General features: G+C 41.9%; 1 protein-coding gene across 3 annotated transcripts in view; it reads left to right on the top strand.

The window, feature by feature from the left end:
• The window catches only part of MRTFA (myocardin related transcription factor A), an 84,878-nt gene that overhangs the window by 56,471 nt on the left and 13,228 nt on the right, over nt 1-15,179 (top strand). For all 3 annotated transcript variants that reach the window (XM_066320097.1, XM_066320096.1, XM_066320095.1), the window contains exons 3-5: nt 12,075-12,130; nt 13,656-13,731; nt 14,399-14,560. In XM_066320097.1, coding sequence (XP_066176194.1) covers nt 12,075-12,130; nt 13,656-13,731; nt 14,399-14,560 — 294 coding nt within the window. The remainder of the gene's footprint in view (nt 1-12,074; nt 12,131-13,655; nt 13,732-14,398; nt 14,561-15,179) is intronic.

Raw genomic sequence — 15,179 nt, 5'->3', positions numbered from 1 at the left:
ACTTAATCTCACTTAACCTTCCCAACCCACCAGCCACCTACAGTGGGGCTTTGCTCCGCTGGAAGATTAGTGTATTGTAGTAAGAAATAAAGCATTTATGGACAGTGAAAGAGGATTCAAAATAATTGTGTTTTATGCTTCATTAATTCTTCTTGCTTTCTGTTACCACTTTGTGTAATCTTTTACTAGTAGCAGGATTCAGTAGTTCAAGATTAAAATTCTCAATTGCCTTTAAAAAGGGGTGGGAACCAAGTCTTCACTTGCAGCTGACATACCTGTGATCTGAGCTAGAATGACTGTGTCTTGAAAAAAGGAGAGTTTTTCTATGTATTCAGGTTTTGGCCTATTTTGTGACAGTACAAGTAGACATGCCTTTTTGCTATTTGTATTTTTTTGTAGCTATGCAGAGATGATTTTCATCTTCTCATCCTCACAAAATACAAGTTAACAAAATCTGCTGTCTGTGCTCAACTCTTTGAACTCTGTTGTGCTGTAGAAGAACAGTCAGATGCTGTCATTTCATGTTGAATTCAAAGGGTACGGCTATTGTAAGGTTTTTGGGGAGAATATTAAACACCCCATTTTTCACTCTTGAGGAGAGTGTTTAAAACAAAAGCTAATATGCATCTGAGTAGAAAGTTATGTGGGAAGTATCTTCAACTAAAATAGCAAAAATTTTTAGGAGAAAGACTTTTGGCGAATGTAGCAATACTGTGTTATGCAAAATATGTGTCTCTTTTTCTGTTTTGCAAGATTTAAAGCTTCACATGCTGTTTGTTTTATCCATCAAGATATTGTGGTTTTTGGCTTCTGGCTGCAAACACGAAGCACAGGCAAGAATGCAAGGTTGTCATATGGCACAATCCTGCAGGAAGGCTCTTTTGACCATCACATCTACCCAAGCAGGCGAAGCAGAAGTAGATAATTTCTGGGAATGTGCCTTGTGTTTCTCTGTAGTAGTGCTGTGTGAGTCTCTGAAAAATGACACAGGCATCCTTTGAAAAGGGCATCACCTGCACTGAAAGCTAGAAGGAGGCTGCTGTACAGGCTGAGAATTTTCAGGAGCTTCTTTTTCACTTCAGTGTATCTGACGTTTGCCAGTTTTTGTGCCCACATCCAACTCCTCTGTATATTTGTGTTCTGGGCTGCAGGACACGACTGTGTCTAGATCCAAAGAGGATGGAATTGGACTCAGACTCCATGAAAAGAGCATTCAATTCACAATGCAATTCCAACATGTCACTTGATTAGAAATTACTGTAATATAGCAGGCAGTCTAATGATTATCATCTCATTAGGCCTTTCATATCACTTGCTGTGTTTTTTATTAGTCATAAAGTTAGTGGACAAAATGTAATTTTTGTTATAAAACTAAAATGCACTATTTTGCTTTTTTGGGAGTCTGTGAGATGTTGCTTAGAACTAATTCTAAAGGAATTGCTATTTACTGGAGACAGCTGGTGATTTAAGAGTACAGAACACAGGTTATACTTTGGCATATTAGTGTTGATCAAGACAAAGCTTGTAGTAGCTGGTCTTCTGTGTCCAGCACAGCTACCATCACAAAACCCCAAGGATCTCTGAGATACTGAGTTTGGGAAGCAAGTGCTTGCCATGGCAGTTTCTAAGGTTAAATCATGCCTCTAGACTTCAACATCTCAACCCCAAGATTCGGCCATACATCCACACGTGTGTTTGTGTAGAGTAGCTAAAAATGCTATTCCTGCTTTAGCTTTCACCAGATAGTCCAACCACTTCTCAGTTTAGAAAAAAATAGGTTTTTAAATACTTGAAAACTATGCACTTCTAGCTTTATTGCTGCATGGCTCAATAATTATGTTCCTATTTTCTTATTTATTCTTATTTCTTATTATGAATCTTGTCGATTTAGTGTATGTGGGCTAATTTAAGGAGACCTGTCAGTTGAGGATATATAATATATAATATATAATATATGACATATAATATATAATATAAAATATATCATATATCATCAACCTTTGGTTCCTGTTACATATAATAGCTACAGTAGAACATATTAAACGTCAGAAACAAAACAAAGGAAAGAAATAAATTTTATAAATTGTTGAACTGCTAATTGTGAAGTAGGAGCATCTTTCTGTGTCTGTCAGAGAAAGGAGAGGCAGCGAGCTGTTGGAATGTTAAAGTTACCTACAGGTGTAGTATTTTTCACGACAGGAGCTGTTCTGCCATCATGCTGGTGACTTCAGGGGCCATCCTTCATGCCTCAGATATATTTTGTCTTCTGCATAAGGGCCAGGATAGATGAACTGCTGTGCCTAGGTGGAGTTCTGCTGGCTTGGAGCTGTTGCAGTGTGGCTACCCAGCCAACATTTCAAGGTTGTGGTGTGTTCTATTAGAGCTGCAGCTTAACCCATTGCTTTAACACCCCGAGAGACATGTCCCTCAGCGCTTTACATATCAGATGTTTGTAGTGGCATTCCAGTAGTTTTATGGAATCTATTTATAGTAACAAAGCAAAAAATACAAATTTTCACTCCCCTGCCTTCTTATGTCTGCTGTTCTGCACATTGGCAGCTGCTTCTTTTTCGTGCTTTTAGGCTGGAACTGTAATTTTGTTTAGGACGAGGAGTTAAAAGCATATATGTGGACTGTAAATATTGTTACTCCATACAGTAGCTGCAGCTAAACTTCTGATTTGCTCAGTGTCGTGCTCTGAGAGTAAGACTGGAACACTAAGCAAGTATTATAAAATTGAAAAAAAAAAAAAATAAGTAGAGGACATTTGCAGTTGTCCTCTAGATTTTTTCTGTTTCTGCTGTGTTGCACAGAAATCAAACTGCTTTTATTTTAATTTGATTGTATACCTATAACTTGTCTCCCAGGAATTATTTGCTGGCTATTTGCCTTCAATCATTTTTCTTGAAGCACAATTTCAAAGCCTTCAGGCTTCATGTGTGTGAGGCTGTATGTACATTTAAGGGGAGAGTCTTATTGTCAGAGGACTAGTAACTGCATCTGCTTTGTTCGTATTTTTAGGTGTCTATCTGACTGTGTTTTCCATGTGCTGTGATCTGTGATTAATAAGACATGATTGGAATAATAAAATTCATTGCGTTAGGACGGAAATGTGCTGTTTGACATTTCTGAAGCTGTAGAAGGAAGACCATGCCCAGCTATTTGATAGGCTGCATTTGGTCCTTGGTTGCTGTCAGGATTGAAGAGTTAACTCTGCCAGTTGCAAGAGAAACTAAGAGTTCAGGGGAATAAAGTCTGTTTGGCAATACAGTTTCTCCCTTTGTATTCCCACAGTTGCCTTAGCTTCATTCTTGTTGCCTGGGAATGGTCTCTGCTTTTTGTGACCCCATACCTTTCCCACCCTGGGCACTCTGGAAAGTTATCAGAGGAGTTTGCAAAGGCCAATTATTCATGCAAGAAACAGGCATGAGGTCTGGTCCATGAATGCATGGATCAAAGGGTTCCTGGTAGAAATTCCTTTGTCTCCCTTTTCCTCTTCATTTTGGAGGTGATATAATCCTGATTGTAATGAAGCTTAGCCTTTTTTATTTTTCATTTCAGAATTTAGGTAATGTCTTTTGAATGCCAAGAGTTAATGGCAATAGATGGAGCAGATTATACATTTTTTGTATTTGCTTAAGTGTTTTCTGACACAAAGCCGTAGCCACAGATCTGATAACTGTTACCATGGGTGAGAATTTCCATTTTGCTTCTAAAGAGGACGAACTTTCTGAGAAATTGCACATATGTTAGATTTTAAATTAACTCAGTGTTGGGCCTTGGAAAAATCTTAGTCCTTTCTGCCAATAATTTCACGTTTACTGTGACAAACCTATACTTCAGGCTTTTCATACAGTTGATGAAAATCTTACACTCCAGCTCTGTCTGGGATGCTGCTGTACCAAAGTTCCTGGCAGTCTTGCTGGGAGCAGGCTCTGGGGAGGTGCCTGCTGCCGGCACTGGGAGCAGCCCGGCTGCTGAGGACCGCACTTCCCCCTGCCGGTGTGCTTCAGCAGCCAGGGCAAGCCACATGCAGGGAGCTGGAAAAGTGGCTCTTTTGGGGAAAAACAGCTGCCTGGGCTGGTACACTGTGCAGCTTCAAAACCTTGGCCCAGGAGGAGGGCTGGCTCTCTGAGGCAGGGTGTCAGGACCTCAGCTCTGGCTTCCAGAGCAGCCCGGGCTCACCAGACAGTCTTCTAACAGGGGCTTCATTTGGCTGCTGTTTTCTGTGTGTCTCTGTTGGCTGGAATGGCTGGGCAGTGGGGAAGACTCAGTGAAGCTACAGCACCAGAGCAGCAGTGTGGGAAGGAACCTTTCCCCAGCCTTTCTTCTGTTTGGGACTAGGAACACTCATAATCCTTCCATCACAATAACATTCTTGTTGAAGGGTGTCACTGAAGGGCAAACTTCATTTGTTTGAGTGCCAGAGATGTGTTTCTTACCTTCATGAACATATTTACATTGACTTTTTTAGGTTAGTCTTAATTTTTAATTTTCTGAGATTATGTATTTTGGGATTTGAATAATCACAATTTACCAGTTGTGGCTTCTTTTCCTATCCATAACTTGATACTCGTATTTTAGCCTTAATCCAAGGTCATTTACCAGTGTTGGGATATGGTATCAAGAATTCTTAAGTATGATCAGGTCTGTGTACTGGATGAGAAACTCACCAGAGCTGGAAATGGAGAAAAGGATGCTGATGGCCATCTCATCTCTCAGCTGTGTATTCTTCAGCCCCTTTTCATATTTCTGCAGCATACAGCAGCTCTTCAACACTGCCTTACTGGCAAGATGACAACCCCTTCTGTGCATTTGACCCAGTTTTTTTGTTACCTTTTTCTTCCATGCTGTGAGAAATGCTTTTTGAAGGTGGGGTGAAGATGAAGGGAGGAAGAAAGTGCTAACTGCCTTGCTCTGTGGTTCAAGTTCTGTGTCTCTTAGCAAATCCTATGGGTGGGAGCCCCACCCCACCCTCAACCAACGGCGGAAGTCATCGAGCCTATTTGCAGCACTTTATCTCATCTTTTTACGAAAGCATAGTAAACAAGAGAGAGGAACCAGAAGTTGGTTGAGGGCAGGGGTAAATAGCTGCAGCAGGAAGGCCTTCTGCCATTCTGAATTAAATCAGCCTGTCTGAGTTGGGTTTGGACGTGACAGAAGCTTCTCTTTATCGTAGCAAAGGAAGGCTTTTCCTTTCCCTTTGGAATAGGTCTAACTGAAGAGCAAAATATTTGACTCAGTATTCTGAATTTAGCTGTAGCCTTTCTACAAACACTGTGTGTTGTCTTCCCAAGTGATTGGCAGTTCAGATACCACCTTGTTGTCTATGATGAGTTAGCTCCTATGGCCAAGGAAGGCTCATGTGCTTCCTCTCCTCTGTCAGCCTGAGCCTGATAGCCTCAAGTAGGGATTTACTTGTTACAGAAGGCTTCTGGTTTGCACAATGCACTTGAGCTATGAGGATCTGTGCAGATCCTTTTGCCTTTCTATTTCCCTGTGTTTAGTTCCGTGCAAACCTCAGTGTCTTCTCTCAACTACATAAGCAAAAGCAGGGTGTATGGGTATTTTGGCCACCTTTTCACAGCAGTTGGGTCAGTCCTCTTCCACTGCTGTGTTTCATTCTTACAGTGTCTCAGCCTGGTTCTGATTCCACTTATTCTCACGCTAGGTAACAGGAACTCAGAGGTTTCAAAGGTACATGAGTATCTTTGAAAGCTTTGCATGGCTAAAATCTGCTTTTGTACACTGCAGGGTAAACCCCAAACAGAAATGTTTGCACCATTTTGCCCAGCTTTTTGTCTCTGCTGTTATACTGAAGATTTGTGTTTGATTCCTGAGCCTTGATTCGGTCTGCTGTTTATAGCAGCACTAGTTTGGTTCTTTGCAGTGTCTCAAGGCCAGGCTGGATGGGACTTGGAGCAATCTGGTCTAGTGGAAGGTGTCCCTGCAACCATAGCAGGGGGCTTGGAACTACATGATCTTTAAGGTTTCTTCTAACCCACACCATTCTGTGGTTCTGTGATTCATTCACGCTTTGCCATCTGCAAAATGTGGCTTGGACTAGGGGAACACTGAACTCAGGCATTGCAGTTTTGCATCCTGTTTCATAGGAATTAATACATTGCTTTGAACTGAAGATTAGCAACTTTTGTCTCTGGGCTTTGTGTGGGTCAGTGTAGATGGTCTTGTCTGCTGCTGCTTGGTTTTGGGGTTAAGGTGGAAGAACACAGTTGCAACATATAGCTGCAACATTTTTGAAGCAGGGTGGAGGACATGCAACAGTTGCATAATTGATGTGCAGGGAGGTTTCTCATTGTAGCTTTGTGACCACAAAGATGCTAATGCTTCAGGAGTTTTGGAGGTGAAGCATCAAAATGCTCTACAACAGGCAGCAGAGAGACTAAAGAAATAGGATGCGTGTGGTAGGAATTTCATTGGATCCTTGCTAGCCATCCCATCTCTGTCAGGAAAGCCAAGTCCTGCTGTCAGTCACCTAAAGGGGAGGGGTAAAACTCATCCTCCCAACAGCTGATGTTATGAACTGCCACAGTTGTCCAAGTGAGACAAAAATGTGAACAGCTCAATGGAGGTCACCTGCTGGACTGTGCTGTCCCAAGCCCCACTGGTAATGCTATTGTCCCATCTGTCACTGAGCCTTTTTTAGTGCTTGTTGGGCCATTTCTAACACCAGGCTGTTTTCCTGTGGTCAGTGGAGCAATTTGAAGATGTGGGGACCATGGTTCAGCAGGATGGGGCTCCTGCTGCAGTGCTGGCCTTTAATTCAGCCTCTCATTTCTGACTTTATCTGGCAGGGCAGTTGTGCTCAGCTTTGCTGATGGTATTATTTATGGAGCTGTGCTGTAAACCAGCATACCAATCCAGGTTAAAATAACTCTTTCAAGTCAACTGTGGTTGGAGTCCACAGATGGTTTTGTCAGCTTTACTGAGGGCTGACATGCTTTGTCCCAGATCTAGGTACAGGAACGAGGGCAGAAAGTGGAACTGCAGGTTAGTGAGGCTGAAAATGCCATGTACATATCATGTAGAAATAAACCCAAAAGGCTGGCAGGAGGTAACCTAACTGAAATTGGGTGTTGCAGAATGACTTCTTCGTTGTCAACTATTTCTTTCCTGCATACAGCAGAAAAAAACCCCAACAGCTCATGCTGCTGTTGTAATGTGGCAGATTTGGTGTGGTTTTTTTTCCTCTGGCAGCACTCTGTTCTCATCAGGGCTCACTCAAAGGTAGCTGGGTAGTTAGATCAAGGATTCAGGTTAAGTTTGGAGAGGGGTGAGTACCATGGAGAGGTGCAGGAGGTACTTTATGGCAACAGTTCCATAGTAGAGCTGCCTCTGCACTACAAGCACAGTTGAAGTACTTGAAGCATCAACGGCAAGGCAGAAACAAATGGGAGAGGGAAAAGTGGGGGAAAAGGGATCATTACTGAAGCTGGATCTACCAGCAGACTTAATATTTGTTGAAATGCTTCCCAGGGAATTCAGGGTGTTCAGTGTGTTTTTACACTTCTCAGGTTTAGGAAGGCACAGCCTTGCCTGATGTTTTCTGGAGCAAGCTGGGACGACTTTGAAGCTGCCTGTGCAACTTGTGAGGGGACAGGATTGGAATAAAGGCTTGGTGTCAGACTCAGAGCTGAGTTGAGCGGGGTGGCTGGGTAAGGATGGGAAGGGAGAAATCAGTGTTTGACATGATACAGTATTTCCAGTGATTTGGTGTTAACAAGGGAACAGTCCGCATGTTTATTAAGCACCAGGTTAGTAGGCTGGGGAGAGGACAGGGCTGGGACTCATAATGTTTGGAGAAGCCAACAACTATGGAATAAAATGAAAGAAAAGGGCAGAATTGAAGCCTAGTCAGTGGCTTGAATTGAAGATGAAAAGTGGTCGGCTTGGTTCCAGCTCTGCAAAAGAGGATTGGAGACCTTTCGTGGATTGTGAGACAAGCACAAGTGAAGATTCTTTGTTTTATGTACACAAAAAAGGCAAACTGGCTGGGACATGTGGCTGAGAAGTGTTATTGAATAATCATTTAACTTTATAACAGCCAGATAAAGCCTAGGCTGGAATATGTACCCAGTTCTGGATGATGGCCTTCAACAAAAATGCAGCTTAAATGGAAGGAGTCTGAAAGAGACTAAACAAGCAAAGGTCTGGATAATGTTACCTACAAGGGAAGGTTGAAGCAACTGCCTTTGGGTCATTTAATATATCAGAAGATTGTAGGAAAACCAAAGTTTTCACAAGAGGTAGATGGAAAGAGAAAGAAAATAAATTGTCCTCTCTAATGTTTGCAGGTAAGGTGGGGAACAAAGAGTATGAATTGTAGGAAGGGAAATGTAAGTTAGACATTCAGAAATATTTTTAAATAGTAAAAAAATTTGTGTACTGGGATAATTTCTCTGCAGTAATACTACATTTTTTCATGAGAAGTCTCCAAGAACAGGTTAGACAAACTACATAAGGAATAGTTGGGTGTATTTTTTGCAGGCTGAGCAGTCAGAAGGCATCAGGTGTTTGGAGTTTCCCCATCCCTAACCCTCTGTGGCTGTGTCTGATGCTTCAGGTCTTAGGGGCTGTGGACAGAGTGGGAATGCTGCCCCACACCCACCTGGTTTGCACATTATCTCAGCCACTCATTCACAAACACTGCCAGAACAAGCCACCACAGCTGATATGGCTGAGAACAGTAGAGCTTTTTTATCAGTCTGGGTAGTTTTGAATGGAATGGATAAAGCAGCACTCTGGTGAGCGAGCCAGATGGGTTATGAGGCACAGGAACAGCTTTGCAGGGGTCAGCACTAAGTGGCTGGGAAGGGCAGTAGGAGAAGCTGGAAAAGGGGCATATCTGCACCGTGGGTCTCCTTTAGAGCTCACCCACAGCCTTATTGCTTACAAGTTCTTCGTAGGGTTATATTACTTCGTAGGGTTATATTTTTAGTTTTTTATTTGCTGTAGTAAAGTTAACAGAGTTGCTCCACAGCTCTGGGCTAAGTTGTCATTTCAAAGCCAAAAAATGTGCAAGGATTAGTTAACTTAAAATGGAGTATGATTTTACAATAGATGCCCTATTCTGACATATCAAATTCATCCTATATTGCTGAGGGAAGCAGTAAAGGATTTGTGTCCTCTTGACATTTTCAGAGGTCGAATATGAAGTCCTCTGTCATGTTGCCAGCCCAGAGAGCTGCATCCCAGTGCACGTTTCCAGAGGACTAGTCATGAGAGACTGAAAGTGTTCTTTACAAGATTATTCCTGTAGCAGTTCTGCGTTACTTACGTTTAATAAAATGCATGAGTGTTTTTCTTTTTTCTTACTCGAGGACTCTTTTTTTGCATTGTTCTTCTGTATGCAAGAGTTTTCCTGGACTACCTGTGACACCAGCTGAACTCTGGCAGTTGACTTTTCTGACCATTAGCTGTGGTCAGAGAAATGTCACTTAAAGTTCACCTGCTGCCTCATACTGACAGCAGAGGTAGGCAAGAAGGGGAGAGTAAAGAATTACTGCTGTCTCTGCACATTCTGGTAGACAGCTTTTGAGGGCTCAAGATGAATCCTGCTTCTCTTGTCTCCAGGGTAGATGTTCATGCAGATTTAAATGTTGCTTGCTATCTTTGCCCAAGTGGACCTGAGCTTTTATTTTGCTTTTCTATGAGATGCACACAATGAAAGGAAAGCGTGTTCAGGTTCAAGCACATGCATATTTACATGCAGCTCGCTCCACTTGAAAAGAGTATTGTTTGTTCCTTGCTCTTCATTGAAGTGCCATGGTCAGACTGCCCAGAACACCCCATTGCAGGCATCAGCTGAGGCCTTGTTGGTGCCTCGGCTAGATGGGGAAGTTTTTTTGCATTTTTTAGTTATTGCAAAACAATATCCATACCGTATCTCTTTGGTTTATCTCAAAGTGCATTTCACACCTTGTGTAACTTTCTCTGGTGAGTTCTCTCTGCAACCAGATTTATGCAACTAATCTGAGCAGGAACTATTTGCCCCATTTGTTGTAGGAGTCTATATACTCACTTACTGTGGTTTTCAGTTATTGTTAATTTATTCCACAAATTATTCTTCATTCACTTTCGTAGTCCAAATCCCACCTATGATGCCTGGCATGTTCAGAATTCCTGCCATGTGGACTGAATTCTGAATTCTACTTCTTACCTCATTGATCTGAACCTAGAGGTGATGCCTTTCCCTGGTCTTAAAAAATTGAGAGCCAGACACAGTTAAGGGATAAGGGTATTTTAATAAGGATCTTTATGGTGCACCACTTCACCAAGGTGGGATGCACCTCCATGCACACGCACAATAAAGCATGTATACAATTTATAGACCTTTATAAGACCAATCTGTCCATAGACAAAGACAAATTACCATATCTAACAAGGATGCCCCAATGGGAGGCCTGGATGAATAGTGTGATATTACCCCATCTGAGGAAGTTCCCCCCTGGGTGGGCCAAATCTCTTGTTCACAGGAGAAGTTCTAGAGGGGGCCTTGGTTTCTCAAGAGAGCGTAGGGTTTTCTGGCATCCTGCAAGGAGCCTTTAGGATGTTTCATCTCCTGGCCTAAGAATACTAGGACTATGCTAAGTTATCAGTCTTAAAGAATTACAAGTATGGATGCTAAGAATACTGAGGATATATAAAACAAAAGGCAAAAAATCATCTTGGCATCAGAAGAACACTCTATATTTCACAGAATGTGTTTTAACACTTAACAGAATGGAGTCTGTACTCCATTTCATTCTGTAGGAAAAGGTGTGGAAGGCTCCACATACATTTAGAAGTAGTTTCTCACATTGCATTTTTGCAGGGGCTTTTATTTTTTAACTCTTTTAAGACTTCAAAATGAACTTATATTTGAGAAATACTTAATCACTGGTCTTTAATTAAAAATAATATGGGCAGACTCTTTTTCACAGAACCTGGATGCAACACTACAGAGTTACCAACTCTATGAGCTTAGCTTTCTGTCTTCAAAAGACTTGCAACTTATCTTTAAAGCTGAAGTTCTTTAACTTTTTTGTTTAGCTGGATGGTAATTCAGTCAGTTTAAGATATTAGTATTTCAGAAATATGAAAAGAAATTATTAATATGCTCCCTTCAGCTATTTCTCAATACAAACCACAATGTGGTTGTTAAAAAAAAAAAAAAAAAAAAAAAAATCAAACAACTAGCTACTTGCAGCTTCATGGAAACTGTGAGGAGCTACTGACACCATCATCACCTGGTTTTGCTGTGGGACATGAGCTTTGTGTGCTCCAGAGGAGCCAGGCAGAGTGAGAGATTCCTCCAGGGTTACTGTGGTCCTGGACAGCAGAGGATCGGTTTCTGAAAACATAATGCATTTTGGCCCTGGTTTTAAACAGAGTCCAAGGGGGCAAGGTCTGTTCTGTGGAGAGCTGAAGTTAATTCCTCAAGCTGTGGTTTTCTGTCAGTAGGCAGATGTACTTTTCTCTCCAAGTGTCCATGTTCTCATGATAATTTCTCTTAGAGAGAGCAATATATATGTCCTGTGGACCTGCAGGATTTGCAGCCAGTCCTTGCATGTGTACAAAACACAGGTGCAGATTCAGGAAAGACTTGCAGCTTCCTTTGAGATAAAAAAATGATGAAGGGGATTTAGAGTTCATTAGCATTGTCCCTCATCCTTCCAACGTTTGACCTCTTCAGTGTTTCAGAACCATTCCCGTAAGGGTCCTTTATATCTTACTGTCTGTTGAAGCTTATAAAAGGCTTTTTTGGGGGGCTGTTTTTGAATCATATTCTTGGACCCAACTTTGGGAACAGTGATTAATTTGCTCAGAAGTGTACCTGTATTAGACTCTCCAGTGGCCCAGAAAAATTTCAGCTCAGATCCTGTGTCCCTGTGCTGTCAGATGGAGTATGGCAATTCCCATTGCTTTGTACCGTTTAGAGATCTGCCTCAATGTGTTGGAAGATGCAGGAGGCAGTTGCTGCAGTGTGTTTAACTTAGCTGGCCTGAAGGGTTGTGCAGTGAGAGAACTTCCATCATTCTAATTCATTCTCTAAATGCTTTTCCTCTCCACAGCTCTGAAAAGTCCAGCTGCATTTCATGAACAAAGAAAGAGTTTGGAGCGGGCCAGGGTAAGACACAATACAATCTTTAGTGTTTTGGGAAAGTCAGCAATAGTATGCGTTGTGTTTTGGGCATGCTGTAGCTGTTAATGAGATGCAGAAGGGAATTGTTCATACTCTGGATGTCATGCAGCTTTCTGTAGTCAGAGGTGTATTGGATGGGGTGTTTTGCAGCTTGCATGTGGTGCTGGCTAACCCTCAGTGAACTAATTGTGCCTAAAGCCCATTGAACATGGTGCCCAGATTTTCCCTAGAGTCATCTTTCTTGAAGTGACTCACATTCTTTTTCCCCACTGTCCATGCACCTGACATTTTTATTTTTATGGTGTTTGTGCTGGCCTTAAATGCTCTTATCCTGTGGAGTTCAGTTCCACCTTTGAGGAAAGTTTCTCTGTTACCTACACATGCGATTTTTACCTAGGAGACTAGAAAAATTGAAAAGATAGAAACTAGAAAAATTGAATAGAGAGGATCCCCCAAAATCTTGTGACATTGAAATCACAGACTTCTGTCTCTACAGAAAGAGGAAGCCAGGCATCATACTTCATGTGCCACCTTTTCTAACTGGGGAGTTTCTTGATACTTTCTGTTCCTCAGAAGACCTCTGGGGATATTTTTTTCTGATTAGCCCACAGTGGAATGAAACTTGTTATGACTAAGTTTTGTTTTAAAAGTGAAAACAACATAAGTCAAAAAAAAAAAAAAAAAAAAACAAAAAAAAAAACAGCTGTGATTAAGACCTGTAAGGAAGGCCCTTTAAACTGTGGAAGGATTGCAATGGGGGACTTTGCATTAAGACCGGTGACCAAAGGGTTTTTGCATATTTCTCTTTTTTTCCTAAAACTTTATTAAGTTAATATTTTTATGTGGGTAGCTGAGCAACTATGGTGCAGATTTCTGACTGACTTTAATACTTATTTTCTCCAAAGGTCCATCCCGATGTCTGGTACTTACCAGTCTATTACCCACTCCTTCCAGATTCCCATTCCTCAGCAGTGTAAAGAGTAACATGTTCAGCCTGTCAGGGTCATCTCTGTACATTGCTTTGTAGCACTTTCTCCAAAGACAGAGCTAAAAGCAGCTCTGGAGGTGAAATAAGCCTTGTCACAGCATTTAGATTCTGCCCCCCAAGGGATTGCATGGGGTCTTTAGCTTAACAAATAACATACCTTTAATCAGAGAGTATGCCCAAACCACAAGTCGACCCTGAATGGCAGCAGTGTACATGAAAGTGGTGGTGCATACAATGGGAAAAGAGGACTTCAGCTCCTGAGGAAGTCTTTCCCAGTTTCTGTTCTGTGGGGCAGCATTGCACAATTGACTAAGGCAATTACAATAGAAGGTCATCTTTAGAGTAAGCTCATTCTCTGGGTAAGCTCTGGGACAGGAGATAGAGCCCTTCTCCATTTCGTGCTTATTTAAATCTAAGTAACAGCTAAAGATGGCCGTTTCTTTTCATTATGTTGTTCAAGATTACCTTGCTCCTGTGTCTGATCAGCTGAAAGTGGTTCTTGTTTGTCTATTTTTGCCACAGACAGAGGACTATCTGAAACGCAAAATCCGATCCCGGCCAGAGAGATCAGAGCTGGTTAGGATGCACATTCTGGAAGGTATGGCAAGTGCTGAACATGGAAACATCAACAATAAATTTTACCATAACTACCATTTTAACAGCTTTCTGTTTCCCCTCTGACTTCCAAAGCTTCCTTCCGGTTGGGAGCGGGAAGAAGATCATGCCTGTTGCATGATTCCTTGGGAGGGATTCAACTCTGCTTGCTCGGAGATTATTCTCAGAAAAATCTGTTGTGTGAATTCAAACTGTGCAGTTTTGTGTAGCTGAGCAACTCTGAAATAGAATGACCATGGATTGCTCTGCTACTAAGGGAAGACACTGTAAAATGTCCAAGAGGGAGTGAGGCAGATTTGATCTGATTTGTAATGAACCTCAGCTTCAGAGAGGGAGTGCTGTGCTGCTGCTGAGCACCAAGCTTGGGGCACAACCAGGGGGAAAAGGTGAACAAGATTTGGGTGACACCAGTTTGAGAACAGTGAATTTGTCACAAGGGCTACTGGAGTTACCTTTATAATCTAAACATACATAACATCTGTCGTATCTTTGTGGTGCACAGTTATCTAGTGTTATTTATCAGCTATTTTTCTATACAGTTACCTATTGTTATCTACAGTTACCTTTCTGAATAGAATGAAAATACTGCTGAAGAGCATGGGTTGACCATGGTTGGATTAATGCTATTTTATTTACTTTCCCCCAAACAGAGACCTCAGCTGAACCCTCCTTGCAGGCTAAGCAGCTGAAGCTGAAGAGAGCCAGACTGGCAGATGACCTCAATGAGAAGATAGCACAGAGGCCAGGGCCCATGGAGCTAGTGGAGAAGAACATCTTGCCTGTGGAATCAAGCCTGAAGGAAGCTATTATTGGTAAGGTTAGAGGAGGATCTTTGTGGAGGGCATTTCCCAGATGTGGCTGTGATTACCTATCATTTCACCTGCATGTCTAAGAGAGTTCAATCCCATGGCTGGTCTCATTTTCCTGGCCCAGAATCACAGGATTTCAGCCCAAAGCAGATCTCCTTCTGGCCCAGATAATGCTATGGAGACATTAAATTATAGGGAATGCAGACATTCCAGAAAACTCTGAAAGCAGTTGTATACCCTAAAGACTTGAAAGACTGTTGAAGATTGTATTCCCTAGATTATCTCCTTAAGATCCCTCTCTCAGTATAACAAGTCAACAGTGTTGGTCAGGGAAAACCCATTGACTTAGATCAGGAGGGGAGACAGAACATAAACAGGTGCTGTGAAACAAAAGATGTCAGTGAACTCAAAAACTTCAGAGGATTTAATCCCTTTAAAAATAAACCAGAAGAGATGTAAATCATGCCAGTGCCATTCCAAGAGCTTCAAGGAACGCTGAGGAATAGCCTTCCCACTGCCTCAGCAGTGCTCTTTTCCCCAGACTGAACAGTCTGTGTGTCTGTGGTTATTCATCCCCTCAAATACGCAGAGCTACTGTAAAGACAAATGGGACACAACTGTG

The sequence above is a fragment of the Sylvia atricapilla genome, chromosome 5 (genome assembly GCF_009819655.1).
Source record: "Sylvia atricapilla isolate bSylAtr1 chromosome 5, bSylAtr1.pri, whole genome shotgun sequence".
Classification (NCBI taxonomy): domain Eukaryota; kingdom Metazoa; phylum Chordata; class Aves; order Passeriformes; family Sylviidae; genus Sylvia; species Sylvia atricapilla.
This window is presented reverse-complemented; position numbering and strand designations above follow the sequence as displayed.